The 16,861-nt window shown below is 42.2% G+C and overlaps 1 protein-coding gene across 3 annotated transcripts in view; it reads left to right on the top strand.

Annotated features, from left to right (window-relative positions):
• Positions 1-13,284: 13,284 nt before the first annotated feature.
• Positions 13,285-16,861, top strand: part of WWC3 (WWC family member 3) — a 98,522-nt gene continuing 94,945 nt past the window's right edge. Inside the window, exon 1 of one of the 3 annotated variants that reach the window (XM_066313856.1) lies at positions 13,285-13,736. In XM_066313856.1, the coding sequence (XP_066169953.1) occupies positions 13,528-13,736 (209 nt within the window). In that variant the 5' untranslated portion in view covers positions 13,285-13,527. Of the gene's footprint in view, positions 13,737-15,382; positions 15,628-16,861 lie in introns of those variants that run through there. The other 2 variants (XM_066313854.1, XM_066313855.1) reach the window with 2 other exon arrangements.

Below are 16,861 nucleotides of genomic sequence, written 5' to 3' on the forward strand. Positions count from 1 at the left end.
CATTGCCAGCTGCTAGAGCTTGCGACTGAGGTCACCTTCTCTTTGTATATAAACATTAGTCATTTACTAAAGAATGTAAAAAACAGGTGTTCAGTGTTCATTGGTAATCTGTTCTTTCAAAGGGATGCTGTAAGATAGCACCTGACAGAGAACAATTCCTTGTATGCCTGTTGTTATTAACATAAACACACTTGTACTGTTACTTAGGCAGTGCCATTGGTATGCATAGTACAGAAAAGATAAACAAAATGACAGATGCTTAAGCCAGATGAAATTACAATTAAACTAATGACAGACAAAAATAAAGGAAGTGTGGCAGGAAAATGTGAAAGAACATAGAAATCATTGCAAGCTATGGTCTTAATTTTTTTTATGTTACTGTTTTTAAAGAAGCAGTTCTGCATTTTATGGCCAGTATGGGAATTGAAGATTGAAGCTGCAAACTATTATCTGTATGGATTTTGAAATGCAGGAGTGCCTTTCCCACATGATGAGAGAAGATATTGAAGACCAAGAAATTTGCATGAAAAAAACCACAGTGATTTGTGGGGAGCGGGAATTAAGCTGTCATCTGAAGCTGTGCCCTCTGGAACAATTTTAAATCCAACCTTTTTATCAGCTTTTAAACTTAACCTTCCTATAAGCTGTAAAACATAGCAGGACTTCTGATGTTATGGCCGTGTCTACTCTCAAATCTACACATTTAGGTTGACCTGATAGGAACAGATTTCATTAGATCACTTCAAACTTATGGGTAGAGAAGTCCAAAATGAAATTAGGAAAGCATTTAAACAAAATATATCTAAATATGAATGTATTAATAAAAGGCATCCATTCTTCTATGGCAGACTTTACATTTGTAAAAATCAGCTAAGTGATTTTTACACTTCGCTGCTTTGGCAGAGCAAGGACTTACTAGAGGAAAGTGAAGCCTCCCTGCTTTCAATTCACAGACCCACTGAGAATGAGATTCACCATCCAGTGCTGCCCCACATCTTGCAGCTCTCACACCCCCAATGGCGCTGCCCAGCTTTTGGCTCCCCCCCTCAGCAGTGGGACACACGGTAAAGGGAAGGGGGAGGGAATGTGTCAGCAGGGAGTGTTGCCTTTCTGTGTAGTGTGGGAAAGAGGCTCTAGCCAGAAGGTGCCTTATTCAGTATGGCATCACTGGAGCTGGTCTTGCTCCCTTTGGTTAGGATTTAACAGCTGTGTGGACTGGTTGGTTCAAGTCACATCTTCACATGATGTGAGACATGAATGTTCCACGTATGTTGACTATACCCTAACAAAGGACTGTCCTGTCTCATTTTAATTCCAATGGGATTATGTGATTTATAGCACCATTGGAAAACACAGTATAGTTCTAAACTGAAGACACTGGATTTTTATTCTCCCATGTGAAAAGGGGACGCTGAAAATGAGACTGAAGAAACTGTGGTTGCTAATTATTCTAATTATGTTCTAGTATTTAAGAATGGTAGGAGCCTGTTCTGCTGAAGAAGGAATTTGAAAAGCCAAGAAAGACATGTATAAAGCATGGTACAGTATTAGCCAGTATTACACACAGCACACTATCAGTCTAACTGCAGTCTGACTTTGTGCAGGTATTATCAAATTGTGTTTCAAAGATTAGTGGGGTAGCTGTGAACATGTTACTGAAGCACACCTCCACTTGAAGATAAGTTACACTGGGATGATGCACATTCAGAAAAAAAAAAACAATTATGCCAACGCAAAGTAATCTCAATTTTCATTCAGGCATGAAGTTCACAACTATATTTTTTAAACGTAGGAGACAGACAGCTACCAAAGAGTTGCGAATTTTTAGAAAGTTAAGTTTTTCCAAAAGGGTGTGAAACAGTGGGGGTGAGCAGAGAAGCAGCACCCTAGCACAGCTAAAGCATTTTTCTGCGCTTGTGACAGCATAATTTTCTTTTTGTCACAAATTGTCATAGCCTTCCAGCCAAAATTATTGGAATTTTTTCCATTGTGCATGAAGCATTTTTACACCATAATTCCATCTATTCTTAGCAAGATGTTCTTTAGTGTGAATTCTGTCTATTGTTAGAAAGTGTTACTGAGAAAATAAGATTCTAATCTTGTGACTTTTTGCCTTGATATCAAGAGAGTTACTGCCAAATATGCAGTCATATCTTTTGTTAATAAAAACAAGTTACAGAATCTATTAATAGAATGGTAATAAATAATGATGTTGCTAGGGGGCAGGATTATATCTAATTTTACTTCTGGTAAAATGGTACTCCCAAAGGGTCATGATATTAGGAAAATTAGATGCTGTTAACCTAGTTCTTCTACAGACTGTCTAATAGGAAAAAAAAAAAAAAGTTGGAATAACCACTGTGGAAAGAAAAATGCCATTTATAAGTTTTTCCAGCCAAAAGAAAAAAATTCCTTTATTTCAGCCCTAAAGCATACCACTGGCCTCTGCTTCAAGGGACATATTTTGTACAGTGCAGTCCTGTGACTTCATCATGATGTTGACAACCACAGTGAAGAAAGGAACCAGTCAGGAAATTCACAATAGAAAAGATAACAACACCTGAAATAGTCATTGCTCATTTTATAGATTATACTTTATTCTCACAGCAGAACATCGGACATCCTAAACATGCTGACCAAAACTTCAGCAGAGTGGTTATAGAAAAGTGCATACTAATAATGTATGTCAGGTGGATGGCACCAGGAAGATCCAATGGACTACCACAGCTTTCATGCACGTGATTGTAACGCTCTGAATAGCATTGTAAATTAACGCTTTCTTTTTTGGTTTGATTTTCCTTTTTCCTCCCGCTCTGTGTGACCTCTCTATTGTCTTATCAGACCTGATGGTGAAATTAAAACAGCATAATCTATAATCTTCAATTCAGGCATAGATTAAGATTATGTCTCACCAGATTTAAGGCACATCGTACATACTACTCCATTTTGAGCTTTTTTATGATTTGGCTTGGTTTGGTTTTTGTGTTGATTTAATTCCAGGAAACATTTAATGGCCTACAATTTGTTTTCTCCCAGTTGTGTCAGTTATTGGCATAAGTGGTTTCTGAGACCTACAATCCAAGGAATCATTTAGTAGGCATCATTAGGACAGACAGGCCTGGAAGCTGGGCATGGCAGCTTCCCTTCCATCATTCCATTGGATGTCTGCAGGATGCTGGCAACTGTTAAAAGGAGAAAGAAGCAGTCCCTCAATGTTCCTCCATGGAAATTTCCCTCTGGCATTCTCAGTGTCAGCATCTGTGAAGGGAACACATGGAGCAGCCCTTAGACCTGCAGTCTGTTGTCAGTGGCATTGCTCAGTGCTGTGCTGGTCATACAGGAAGGTCTCTTCAGCTGCATACTCAGTGTCATTTTAAACCTTTCCACTTCGATTTTCATCTTTCCGGACTTTGCATTTTTCCCTTCTGCATCCCAAAACCTGGAAGTGTTTAGTGCATGAGGCAAGACACTGTGCTAAGAGAAAGTCTGGTGATTAAATCAGCTGCTTTCTGTCCCAGAGAACTGGATTGCAGCCCTGTCTTTGCCACAAAATTCTTCATTCTTTGTGGTGATGGACACATTTATAACAGATATATGGCAACAGTCATTTATAACAGAGAAAACCAAAGGGTAGTATCTTCATTATCTTCTTAGGCAATTCATGGTATATAGTTCAGTTATAAAAATCCAGAGCTTCCAAAGCAAAATAGAGTCAATAGAGAGGAAAATACATTGACTTTGCTAGAGGAGCATGGAAAATAAGTTCTTTCTATTTGGAATCAGACCAAATCTGCAGAGTAATATTTGTATAACACAAGGAGTAACAGCACAGATCTCTCCAGCATCAAACTGTTTGGAAGGTGCTGACCTTGACAAGGATTTTTCTGTGCTAATGAGACATTGAAAAAAAAAGATTAGATTTTTAACCTTGTGCCAGATTGCTATGTTTAGTGACAAAAGCTCATTGCTGGCCACTGGTCTTAATTCAATATTGTGAGCTCAGCAAACACTTTTCTTAGGCTGTGTTATTGCTATACCAAATATACCAATATGGCTTTTACAATACTAGGCATTACAGAAGATTGCTGCTTTTCCTATTATACAGGTAAAGAAGAGAGCCTTTAGTTTACAAGGCTTTCAAAGGATTGAGAAATCTTAACTTTGGAATACTAATTACAGATTTTTAAACACTGGGGAAAAACATCTAAGCAGCCCCTATGATCATTTAAACTTTGCTTAATATTATATGTCATCCAGTGAAATATTAATGCACCTATATTTAAAATGTAACCTCTGGGGATCAGTTTAAATTTAAACATTAATGTAAATCTGACAAGATCTTGAGGATATGTGAACTTCAAGGGCTCTCAGGGCACATTCAAGTCTACCTAGGTAATTTGTCTGGGTAGTTTTGGTGAGGAGATACTCACTAAGGGATGATGTAGGACAAAAATTTCAAAGGACAATCATCCAACTATTTTTATACATTTTTATTTTGCTGGTTTTAACCTCGGTCAAAGGTTGGACTTGATGAACTTGGAGGTCTTTTCCAACATTAATGATTCTGTGAAATTAAAAAGATTAGAAATTCTTTGCACATATATCCTACATCTAGCAATGATCTCTTATAACACTATGAAATATCACCTTGATTTCTGCGAGGGCTGTTGGCTTAAAAAAAAATACAACCCCCTGAAAAAATATTGATGACTGCTATATAAGAGGAGGAGCTTTCTGGTTATGAATGTAATACTCCTATAACATGAATATAATAGTATTATGTTGTATTTTTCTGATCTAGGCATACTGGGGAATTCTGTAAGAAATTCTGCCTTTCAGAACTTACATAGACTTACATAGGTTCTGATACTTCTGTGCATATCCGCAGCACATGAAAAATGAACTGAAAGCCAAAATAAACTATTAAATTGCATTTTTTTTCCTTATTTCAGACATGGCAGACTAGTGGGGACTATTATCCAACCCTGTTTTCTAATTCGTTGGTCTGCCATTCACCATGGTGAATGAGGGGCAGTGATCACTTCAACCCAATTTGCAAGAAATTAAAATGAGATTTCTTCCTCCATAAGGCTGGGAATATCACAAAACCACATCACAGTGAGGATGGATGGGAGATATGGTGCATCTCCATGGAGAAGATAGAAAATCATCACAGTTTCCTTTAGTACAACAGATAGGAGGCATCAAGCTGGTAAGAGCACAAAGGTTCAAACAATAATACTTCTCCAAGGGTACAGATAACAATATCTCCTATATGTATATTGAGGATGCTAAAACAATTTGATGCATTTAATAAAGAAAGTCCCTTGGAAACTTGAACACACGGGTACTGGCTCTGGGCAAGAACATCCTGAGCTGGAATTCACTGAAGATTGTAAGACAGTTCTTGAAAAATGTCATTGTATGTCTGATTTGTCCTTAAACTCCTCTGGGCAGCTGGGAGTGGCCACAGTTAGAAACACAGTACTGGGCTGGATGGACTTTGATTTGACTTGCTAAAATCATCCTCATGTTTCAGAGGTATTATATATGTGTGTGTATATATATATTTATGTTTCCAGTCTCCAAATCACAACATGCATTGCCAATGACACTCGTCTTGCTGAACTGGAATGTGTACTTAATAAAACACATGGGAACTGGCATGTTTCTTTTAGACGGGGAAAAAAAGAGAGAAGGGTGTTGCTGGGGGGTTGTACTGTGTTGTTTTTTGCTCCTGAGAGTAGGCACAGACATCTTTCGATGAAAATGAAAAATGAACTGTAATAATGTGCTTATGTAAAACAAAACTGGACGTATTCTGCACAGCAAACATCTTGTGTTGGAATAAATGTCTGGTGATGTCAATGTGAGAACAAGAACTCCAGTGTTGTTGAAGTAATTGGGACTCACTGAGCAAATGTGCTGGGGAATCCTGCATAAAGCCTATATATGGTAATTTATCTAGAATGTTCTCTATTTCTGTTTTGTAAAAGTTTTATGCAGGACAGTGACTACATTTATTGCCTTTCAAATTGACATAAGACACACACCAGTCTTCAGGCCTTCCCCTGAGCACCTTGCCCAAGGGGTGGGCAACACCAGCAGGAAAGGGGCCTGCTTGCTGTGGGGTTGCACAGCACCATGCTGGCTCCAAGGTCAGCAGGCAAAAAAACATCTCCTGTAGTGCACTGTGGCCACCGGGGTATAAAATGCTGACATGAGAGGTTTCTTTGTTAAATCTAACAGGACAAATAACCCTCCCTTACTTTAGGTATAAAGTGAAATGAAATTCTGTAAAATGACTTATTTCCTTCGAAGTTTAATCTAACTATCATTTGAAAAAAACCAAGCTAACTTCAACAAATTTTTGTAGAGAAGTTGCTTCTAGCAACTTATGATTATACAATTAACGCAAAATTGGCATTGCAGTCACTGGAGTTAGTATGCAGTGCAATAAGCCCTAAACTGTAATCCCAGTTAATTTAAATATATTTTTCCATGCTGGAGTTCACAATGGTCTCTACTAACATCTCCACATGTCCTCCCTAGCACCCACCATCTTGTCCTCCAGCCTTCTGGGTCCTCTAGGGTAGCTCCACCCTCTCTTCCACCATCCCATTTTATTTTGGGCACATGACAAGTCTGAGCTCAGACTTAATCTGTTTCTTCACATTATTTTTAAAATAAAATTAATAGCAGCATGAATTATGAAGCAAAACAAACAATAATGTGCCAGTATACAATCATATTGCAAATGGTTTGAACCATTAAAGCATTCCAGGTCTCCTGTGGCAAATTGCAAAGACCTGGATGGAGGAGGAAAAAACAATTGCATTATGCCAGGAGAAGCTGTTAAATTCCTGTGAGTGAATGTGGTCCTGACTTAATTACCACTTCCAAGAGACTATTTATAGTTGTCTGGGAAAGCACTTAAGTGAAATAGGCTTAAGTTTGCAAATAGAATAAGTGTGTGAGTATTCAGGGTTAAGACAGTTGAGAGAGGCACTGTGGGGTAACTACCCCCTACTCTCTCACTCTGTGGTGGAATTCTTAAGCAGGAATTTTGTATTGACTAAACTAGCTAGACAACTCATCAGATCTCTACAGAGACTTTTAAAAATCTGAAATTTAAAATATTATGCAATTTATACACAGCACTTCATGATGAGCTTCAGACTTGAACATTGGCTGGGACAGAATGTACCACAGGAAGGCACATGAAAATTTTCTTGTGTCTCTATGAGAAAAAAAATTAACAAATTTTCATAGCTGTAATCATCTGAAATGTTTTAATAGATAAAATGCTGAAACTAGGCATTTAAGTTGTTGGCAAGAAGAGGTGTAGCATAAAGAATGGGATTTGTCATGGGGAACATGTTCAGTGGGATTTCCTGAGGAGAGCACTTATGCCATTTGAAGAAAATACTCCCAGCTGATAAATAAATCAAGCGAAATGTTATATTAGGAATGATAAAGAGAAATTCACATTGTCATTATCCCAGGCCTTTCAGAGACAAATGAGTAGGTGCCATGACAAAGAGGATTAGAAAGGGACATGCAAGCTGAACATTATCAGGCCTGCACACTTAGGGAATTGATCTATATTTAAATCTATTGCTACAGTTGTTTACTATCTAACTTCTGTACATTTCATAAATTTTCTGTTTGTAGCTAATACAGTCATTAAGTTGTGAAGCCTAGATGAGTACCATATCTTACTGTTTCTACATAACCTGGTTTATTTAAAATTTGCTGTTCAATAATTGGTCCTGTATATGGTGTATTAAATCAATGTCATAAAATAAGAATTTTGGCATGCCACAGGATTTCAAATGTGCATTATAAAAGCATATTATATACATATTTCAGTGGTTTATGGGCATAATGATAGGAGGAGAAAATAGTTGTGTATACATTTCATTGCAGTATGTACGTAAGCATTTGAATTGCATTTATTCTAAGGCAAACCACAGCCTAAATGCTTGAAGTAAGAATACCGTAAGAGAGTATTTTCTTAACATACCCAGATGTACTGTCCTCTTTGTCATTTACCTCACGTGTCATCTACACGCATTATGCACTATGACAATGCAACTCTGTTATTTCCCTACCAGGAAGGGAAGCACCAAACAATAACTTGTTATTATTTATTTCTTCAGTTGGATGTGGACTACCGACCCAAAACCTCTAAATACAGACCTTCCATACTCCATTTAAGTAGAATTACCATGGAGAAAAGAAGCAGGGGAAAAATACTAATGATTACAAAAGTCTCGTAGGATTACTTGTCCTTTCCTCAGATGACTTGTTGCTGCAGAATAAATGCCTCCTGATAACACACTCTTGTTTGTGAACTCTTTCAGTAATACTTCATGTTAGATGCAGACTTATCCTCTGTGGTTTTTTCCCCCATTGGAATTTTCAGTCTACTTTTCATGTGGAAATACCCTTCCTCATGAAAAGTGTCAGATGTACTCGATGTAGATAGGGGAAGACTTGCTTCCTTCACATGTACACAAACACAGCTCCTTACTGTGTAACCCATCCTAAAAGCCCTCAGAGATTTTACATTCCTGTGTTGCTTCCTGACACGTACAGCTGAGACAGAGAATGATCATCAAGAGGCTCTCTAATCCTGGAGCCCCCTGCTCTTGGCTGCTGACAGCAAGTGAGAGTTTAGGGTTTGCTACCTTTTGGTTCTTCTGAAATAATGGATGACTGCTGATCACCCTTCCTACTACACACTGCATCTGTCATCTATTACATCATCCCCGAACCTTGTGTAATCCCTGGGGATTGGTTCTTGTCCAGTTCCCCTACCATCTCAATCAGTACCCCTCAGGAAGAGACAATGTCCCACCTTGTTCCACATACTTAAACCCAAGTATCAAAACTTCTTTGCCCAGTAACCTTCTGAAAGAACTTCAGAGACCGCACCAGCTCGAGGCTGCAAAAGCAGAGCAGACACTGTGGTTTTCCACCACACTGGAGGCAGCTCAAGGAAAGCCTCCACCTGAGATGGATTTCTCAGCAGCGAAGCCATTCAACCAGCTAATAGATTGTCACAGAGTGCAGATTTGTTTGCTTTGGAGAGATGGTCCTTACAACATATCTTTCTGTGCATTTGTGTACATGTATATGTGTGTATATATTTCTATGTCCTCTCTATCCCTAATTTATCTTTGCCTTTATATTTATGTTTTTGCATACACATGTATGTGTGCCAAACATAAATGACCCAAAGGAACAGAGCTAATGAGATATTATGCCCCTGTCTCTTATGGTTTTATTCTGTTGGAAATGAAAATAGCAGCAAGCCCCAGCTTGCAGGATGAGTATGATAGTTGGCCATAAGGACAATGATGGAGACTGCTCTGCTGTTCCAGAATGACACCTTATGATCCCAGGGAAGTGTCAATTTTTAGTTAGGTGTCAAGACAGTACAAAAGTCCCACAGAAGTTGGAATATCTGGGAAATGGGAAATAAATTGCAAATAAGTATTCACAATTAGAAGATGGGGATGGAGTTGTTGTTATACACAATGAGATATCAGTTCTGACTGGCTGCAATTTTCCAGCAACTGTGAGAAAGAAGTGGAGAGCCAAAATGAGGTTGGGATTTTTATGCAGAGTTAATGGCTTCTGCTGTGGAGAGCAATAAAATTAGAACTTATTATCTACAACCTACAGTGGGAAATAGTTACATTTTCTGTGGAAGCACAAATGATGGTGATATCAATGGTTGTGATATCAGTCTTAAACCTGGGTTTAAGAGCACGTATAACAGAGAAGATGTGTAGGTAGAACCTGTGATTATAAACATTGAAGATGGCAAGGGAGTGCACATGAAGAAAAGCTGCTTATGTAATTTTGAGTTAATGGGTATAGGTGTGCCTAAGGAATGAGTGAATGTGTGAGCAATGTTTGTGGGTGGAAAAGAGTGGAAGGGAAGGAAGACAGGTGTGGAATGAAGGTGTGTGAAATACATGAAAACCGAGATTTGTGTAATGTATATATGTAGAAGATGTGATACAAGGAACTGTGCAAATTTATGCAGTTATTGCTTTATATGGAATATGATTTATTGCCATTTTCTCAGGTTGATTAAAATAGGCACTGCAAGCATTTAATTTTCTATGGTGGACTTTTATCTATTTTAAGTCAAAATCTTCCATGTTCCATACTATGCAAGTCATCCTTCTTTGGCAGAATGTTTATTTCTGCAACCCAAACCAGAGATAAGCTGTGTTGCACCAGGTTCTCTGTTCTTCTTTTTCCTTTTACCCTCTGGATGTAGGACAGACATTAAAGAGGAAGGAAAATAAAAGGGAGGGAGCAGCCATGCAGGCCTGGGAGGGGTTCATTGGCCAGCATAAAATGCATTGCACATTAGTACTTTGGCATGAAAACTAGTGACCTTTTCAGGTTCTTCTCTTCTTGACTTATAATGTTACTAAAAAATAATCCTTGGCTCCAAATGCTTTGTTCATTTCCTCACAAGGAACGGCAGAAGGATGAGGTAACAACCAAGGAAGGGTACTGTTCTGGCCTGGAAAATAATTGAGAGTTCCTGCCTAGCACCTTGGCATGGATGTGCTGCAGACAGAGGGAGTTTCAATTTTGGTGAGGCAAGTGGTAGGCCTATCATATCCTACTCGTTCCCGTAGGCACCTCTGTGCACACTTGGCTGGACTCTTGGAATCAGGTTTTTCAACACTTTTATTCATGAGTGTTTAAGAAGCTTCAGCTCCTAACTGAAGCTGATGATTTTTCTAGATACAGACAGCCTAAAAGTTAGACCTGAAGTCTAGCATAATTTTAAATCTGATGGGTTTTTTCAGGACGTGTTCTCATGTTTGGCCTGAAAACTTTGCCCAGGCAGAATCTTCTTCAAGATTTAGGAAGATGCAACCTGTCACTTGCAGAAGCAGCTAAAATGCACCTGAAAATCTTGGACGTGTGCTTTACATAGTAGCATATTCATCTTCAACAGCTTTTATAATGAATCCATGAGATCCAGGACACACTGGATATACAGATCACGTGGAACATGTGCATGATAATTCTGCCTGAGAAACCACAGCCCAGCCAAGTCCTTTTCTGGCTCTAACCTGGAGCAATTTGCCAAAGTTAAGAAAAGAATTTACTTGAAGGGCTATGACCTGAAGGAAATGTTCCACACTCAATCCTCCCAGTTTCCCTCTTGTTCACTGCTGTGTTGAGCTCCCTGCCTCCTTTTTTTCTGTCTCCATGGTCTCACACTGTTTCTGCAACTTCCATTTACAGGTTTTTCACTGAAGCTTGATCCTCTTTTGGGACTCTGGGGAGTGATGAGGAAGAACCAGCCCATGTTGGAGGGCAGTGCTGCACATATCCTCAGCAGGGCTCATTAGTCTTGGTGAATTATTATAGCAACCTGGCTGTACTGCTTCCAGGTATTATGAACTAGTCCAGTGTCTCAAAATGGTGCTGAGCTGTGTAGCTACTGTGCTAAAGTAATTGCTGCAAAGGCATTCAAAGCAATCAAGGGAAAGCTGAGCTGTGGTGCACAGTGGACAGCTGTTTTGAGATTTTTTTGAAACAAAAAAATCCAATGTCCCAGAAGGTTAATATAGCTATGGGCCATTTAGAATGCCTACCTCTGCTAAACAAAACTTCTGAAAACCTGGGAGATGTACTTAAAATAATACAAGCTGCAACCACCAAAATTAGTTTGTACTGTGCCTTAATTCTATCTGCTTTGAAATACTCTTCAAAAACATCTGTAGCTCAGAAACAGCACCTAGCTCCTGGAGATAATGCTGAACTCTCAGGACCACATAAGATGGCCTGACAAGTGTTTGCTAAAGCTCTGTTTGAAGTGTTTGCTCAACTCTGTTGAGATGAGCTGATCCAAACATAAGCTGTTAAGCTTATGAAGATCAGACCTACAGCTTTGCATTTGCTAAATTTTACACCTTTACCACATTTTTAATCTACTTCTACTTTTGCCCTCAGAGCTTCCTACACTGCTTTGCATACATGACTAAACCCACCTATTACTCTATTGCACCTTACAGCTGACAGTAACCCTGGTAAGAAAACTACTGTAGGCTATTGAAATAACCTATAAGACGTAAGTAGAAAGTCAGATCTATTCTATTATCTATGCTGCCTGTCTCATGCACTGCTCTTGGATAGCCAGTGTTTTTATGGAGGGGGTGAAAGAGAAAGTCCTAAGAAGTCAGGAGCAAAAGTCCTCTAATTTCCTGCACTTATAACCATACTGCAGCAATTAATGTTCATAGAAATGTAATTTAAAACGGTGAATGCAAGTGAAACATAACCGGAATTGCAATACAATCCCTGGCAGGGTATTGCCAATTTCAAGGGGCTGATTTAAGGTTATTTGAGACTATACTGTTAACCCCGTTCCTAGTTTTCAGAAGCTTAGCCTACATTATTTTAATGTTAATCTTTATATCCAGATTTTTAAAGGTTTAGCTGAAGGCAGCATCTCGCCAAGGCACAGACCCCCACATGCCAGTTTTTAACCCTGTTTTAACAAAGTTTCGTGGAATTTACTTCTAGATGATAGCTGGAACTCTGCGTTGTGCTCTCCAGCAGGCTCAAATCAGATACAGCTGCTTTCTGCTCTACAGAATGGGGTTAAGGGACCAAGTGTAGATGTCAGGCAAACCAGATGTATAATTTTCCACCCTCCCTTATCCAGCCGTGGACACAGCATGATCTCTGTGACTCGCGCGCTCTCCAGGACCTCTCCTCAACATCTTTTGAGCCTCTTCAGTGGACCCCCATCCCCTTCCCACGTCCCTGTGCACATCGAGATTGCTCAGCACCTCCGAGGCGTTTCTGGCGGGCAACGGAAAATGCATGGCACAGCGAGGGCCGGGCATGGCTCCCCTTTTCCTTCATGCCCCCGGCCCCCCACGGGCCGAGGCGGAGCACAGGCCCCGCGGCAGGACAGGACGGGCCCCGGCGGGGCCTCAGCCCGCTTCCCCCGGCCCGGGGCGGAAGGCAGCCGCCCTCTGCCAGAGCCGACGTGTCTGGGTCTGGGCCCCGCTTCCGCCGCTTCCCCCGTGCCCCGCAGAGCGGGCCGGGGCGGGAGGCTCCGCGGCGTGGGAACAGCCGGGCGGGGCGGAGGGAGGGAAGATGGCCGGGGCAGGCGCCGGGCGGCAGGCGGCGGCGGGGCGCTGCTGACCGGCGGGGCGGGGGCGCTCGGGCCGGGATCGGGGGCCGGGAGCCGGGGCGGTGCGGGGCAGGTCCCGGGCGGGGTTAGGAAGCGCGGCGGGGCCGGTCCCGGCTTGGAGCGGGGCTGGCGCGGGGGAGGATGAGCTCGGCGCGGCGCAGCCGGAGCCGCCCGAGTCCCGCTCCCCGCGGGGCCGCCTGTTAGTGCTGGAGGAGGAAGAGGAGGAGGAGGCGGCGGGCGGCCGCGGCCCGGGCGGGACTGGAGCCGCCCCGGCGGCGGGCGGGGAGCGGCTTTCGGCCGGAGCAGGGCGGCGGCGGCCCGGCGGCGGAGCGGCCATGCCGTGGTTGAGCGGCGGGCGGCGGCGGCGGCAGCAGCAAGCGGCGGCGGGACAGGGCGGCGGGCCGGCGGCGGGCGGGCAGCGGGGCCGGGAGAGCTCGGAGCTGCCGCTGCCCGCCGGCTGGGAGGAGGCGAGGGACTTCGACGGGCGAGTCTTTTACATTGACCACAACACCCGGCAGACCTCGTGGATCGACCCCCGGGACAGGTACGAGCGAGATCCGGGGGGAAGGAGGGCCCGAGCCCCGTTCACCCGGGGCCGGGCCCATCGGCGACATTTTCCTTCCCGTGTCCGGGGCCGCCGGCAGGGTGTGGGCGGCGGGGCCGCTGCCGGCGGGGCACTCGGAGGCTCCGGGTCGGCGGTCCCCGGGGTGGGGGCTCCGTCACACCGGCCCTCCGCGGCCCATCGGAGGGGCACAGCCTCTACCCCTGCTGCTGACGCGTTTGTCGGCAGCGTTAAATGTTAAATCTGAGCCAGGAAAAAAAAAAAAAAAAGAACCGAGGCTTTCTGCCCCCCACATCCCCGCGGTGGGTGCTCGGACTAAGCGTTGTCTCGGTGCGGGGGGAGATGGGGAGGCAGGAGCGCTGACACCGCCTGTGTTTATACTCCTCGCGTACCGCACCAGCCCCGCTGTAACCGAGCGGCTTGGCCATCCTGATTTATTAGCCGGGCTGAACTAATTGGCAGCAGCAGGCTGGAGGCATGCTGGAGTAATTTGGTAGATTACCTCCTCATAAAAGATAACGCTGCGTGGAGGTAAGCAAACCGGGAAATTCCTGCACTTAATTTGACAAATACGCGGTCTGCTGCAAATTAGCAGCAAAAATCTGCAGCTGCGTGGTGTTCGGGGCAGCGTCTGCACGGCCCGGCGGTGCGTGGGGAGACCGAGTTAGGCCTTTTCTTCTCCCTTAGGGCGAATAGATGCGGGCACGTCTTAAGGCTTTTAGCAGAACAGCGTTATAAGCAGTGTTTAAGCGTCGTAGCTGTAGTCTGGTGGAAGCGTGGGCTCTGTTGCGGGTGCTGCCCAGTTAAAGGCGGCCTCGGTTCAAAAGCGGTGGCCTAAAAATTTTCACGCGGAGTTAGTGAACACAAGTGTCAGTATTTTAGGTGTCTGCGAAATGAGAAACATATGTCTCTGTGTATGCTTTTTCTATATTAAACAATGTTTTTATAGTAAGTGAAAGTTGGACAAGGACAGTTTGAACCTCAGCCAGAGCTACCTTGCCAGAAGTATGCCTGGAATGTTAAGCAGGCCACAGAAACATTTAGGCACAGTCTGGGTTAAAGACTGTAGTAATTTGAGAGATTCCTGTCGTTTTGCACGACAATGCATAATTGTTTAAATGGCCTAAATATTTACCTACCGGATCAAGATGTTTTGTATCGTTATGTGGATGTACTTATGCATGCACATTTTTTTTTTTTAATGAGATGCTAAATATTTATTAATATGCTTTAGATAGCACATTTTTGTACATCAGAATGCATGTACACGTAGTTGGGGTGCTTCTAATACTGTGTTGTAAAGGTAGTTGGTGTCTGTTGCTTCTCTGCATCTTATCCTTCCCATTTACTTTCAGGGAGTATGTGGTTTTGTCTTCTGCGTGATCTTCTATACAGACAATAACAGAAAAGATTTAGCCCTTTACTACAGTGTTAAAGTTGCATTACTGTTCAACTTACGTAGTATTGCTAAAATTATGACTCCATGTTTGGAAGAAATAATTGAAATGCCACACGTTGCTTGAAATTTTGTCTAAGTATTTCACTCCAAGGTTTAAACTTAGATCTATTTTTCATATTGGCAAAGAACAGGCTATAGAGCAGAGATTGAGACATTTGCATTGGGACAGATAGAAAAAAGATGATGTTTTCATGAGCATGTTATAAGTAGTTTGTGCAGAATTCAAGTAGCAGGACTGCAGAGTTAATATCTGGTCGAGAATAGGCTACGGTTGTTATTTTAGTGAGATGGTTGGGTTTTGCATGGTGGAAAGTGACCAGTCTTTTGGGGTTTTGGTGCAGCTACTCCCATGGGCAGCAGCAAAATAGGAAAGGATCAAGGTAGTTGTTTTCTGAGGGAGTTTGGGAAGGAAAGGTAAGAGCAGCAGTGAAGTGCTATTGAAGCTGTATTTTTGCAAAAAGTGGTTTAAGTGGAGGGTAGAATAACCTACTTGTGTCATATGTACTTCAGCATTAAGAGTTAGGCATAGAGTGACAGAGTTCAGCACCCCTTTCTGTGTTTGGGTGGCTTTATTTCTATCCATGAGGAATTGGACAAAGCTATGAGACCTCAGGCCATCTTCACATGATCAAGGGCTCTGAGAATCAGCACTTCCAAGCTCTCCTATGGCTAGTAGTCTCTAAGCATCTCCACAGGCTCCTCTTTGCTTTTAGCTGGTACTCAGTAGTTTGTTTTTTGTTTTTCTTTCCAGGTCCCCCTGAGATTTTGGAGCCTTTTGTATAGTTTGGTTAGTGAATTTGATTTGAAATAATTATTCAATTAAAAATCCCACCGCAAAACAAATTTCTCTCCCCCATTGTTTTTCCCATTGAACCTAAAAAGACAAAGACATGCTAATTGGAGAAGTGCTCTGTAAAGAATTTTGGAGTTCAGGAAGGAGGAGATGATGAGGGTAAGGGAGGCAAATAAGAATAGTAAAGACTGAGAAGGGAAAAAGGATGCAGAAGTGGATACTTATGATTTTCTGTGGTAAGAAAAAAGAGGTAGAAGAGTGATAAAATGAGCAGATTGAGAAGGATGTTATCTTTAGTATCAAATCAGTGGTTAGGCTCAGGAAGATACTGTGTTGCTCTGCGTGGATTGTGTGTAATGAGTCGGTTGTGGATGGTTCTTCAGGAGATCCTGCAGATCGCAGAAGGGAGCCATTCACTGCATGTTTTCATCTTGTGGTAGTAGTCATCCTTTATCTCAATAGATTGTAAATTCTTCAAGGCAGGGAACTGCCTTTTTATCTTGTGTTTGCACAGTACTTGCTACATTGAGATTCTGTACAGTAACGGGATTGTAAATTAATTTACGAAAGACTGACTGTGTTTGTGGTTGATATTGACGATCCTTGTGGCACCAGAGATTTTACTACTGTTGCTGCTTGTTACATCACTTGACTGTTTTCAAGTGATTAGAGCTTAGACAAAATTCTTGGCGTTTGGTAAAAGCTTTCCAAGCTCATGAGTCTTGCTGATTTGCGTATATAGAAACTTCACCTGAAATACAGTTGGTTTTCTTGAATAACTAGGGAAGAGAGTCTTCCAGCTTTTTAATATGAGTTGTCCTGATGATTTAAAACTTGAATCATGTTCTTTTGGAG

The sequence above is a fragment of the Sylvia atricapilla genome, chromosome 2 (assembly GCF_009819655.1).
Source record: "Sylvia atricapilla isolate bSylAtr1 chromosome 2, bSylAtr1.pri, whole genome shotgun sequence".
In the NCBI taxonomy this organism is placed as follows: domain Eukaryota; kingdom Metazoa; phylum Chordata; class Aves; order Passeriformes; family Sylviidae; genus Sylvia; species Sylvia atricapilla.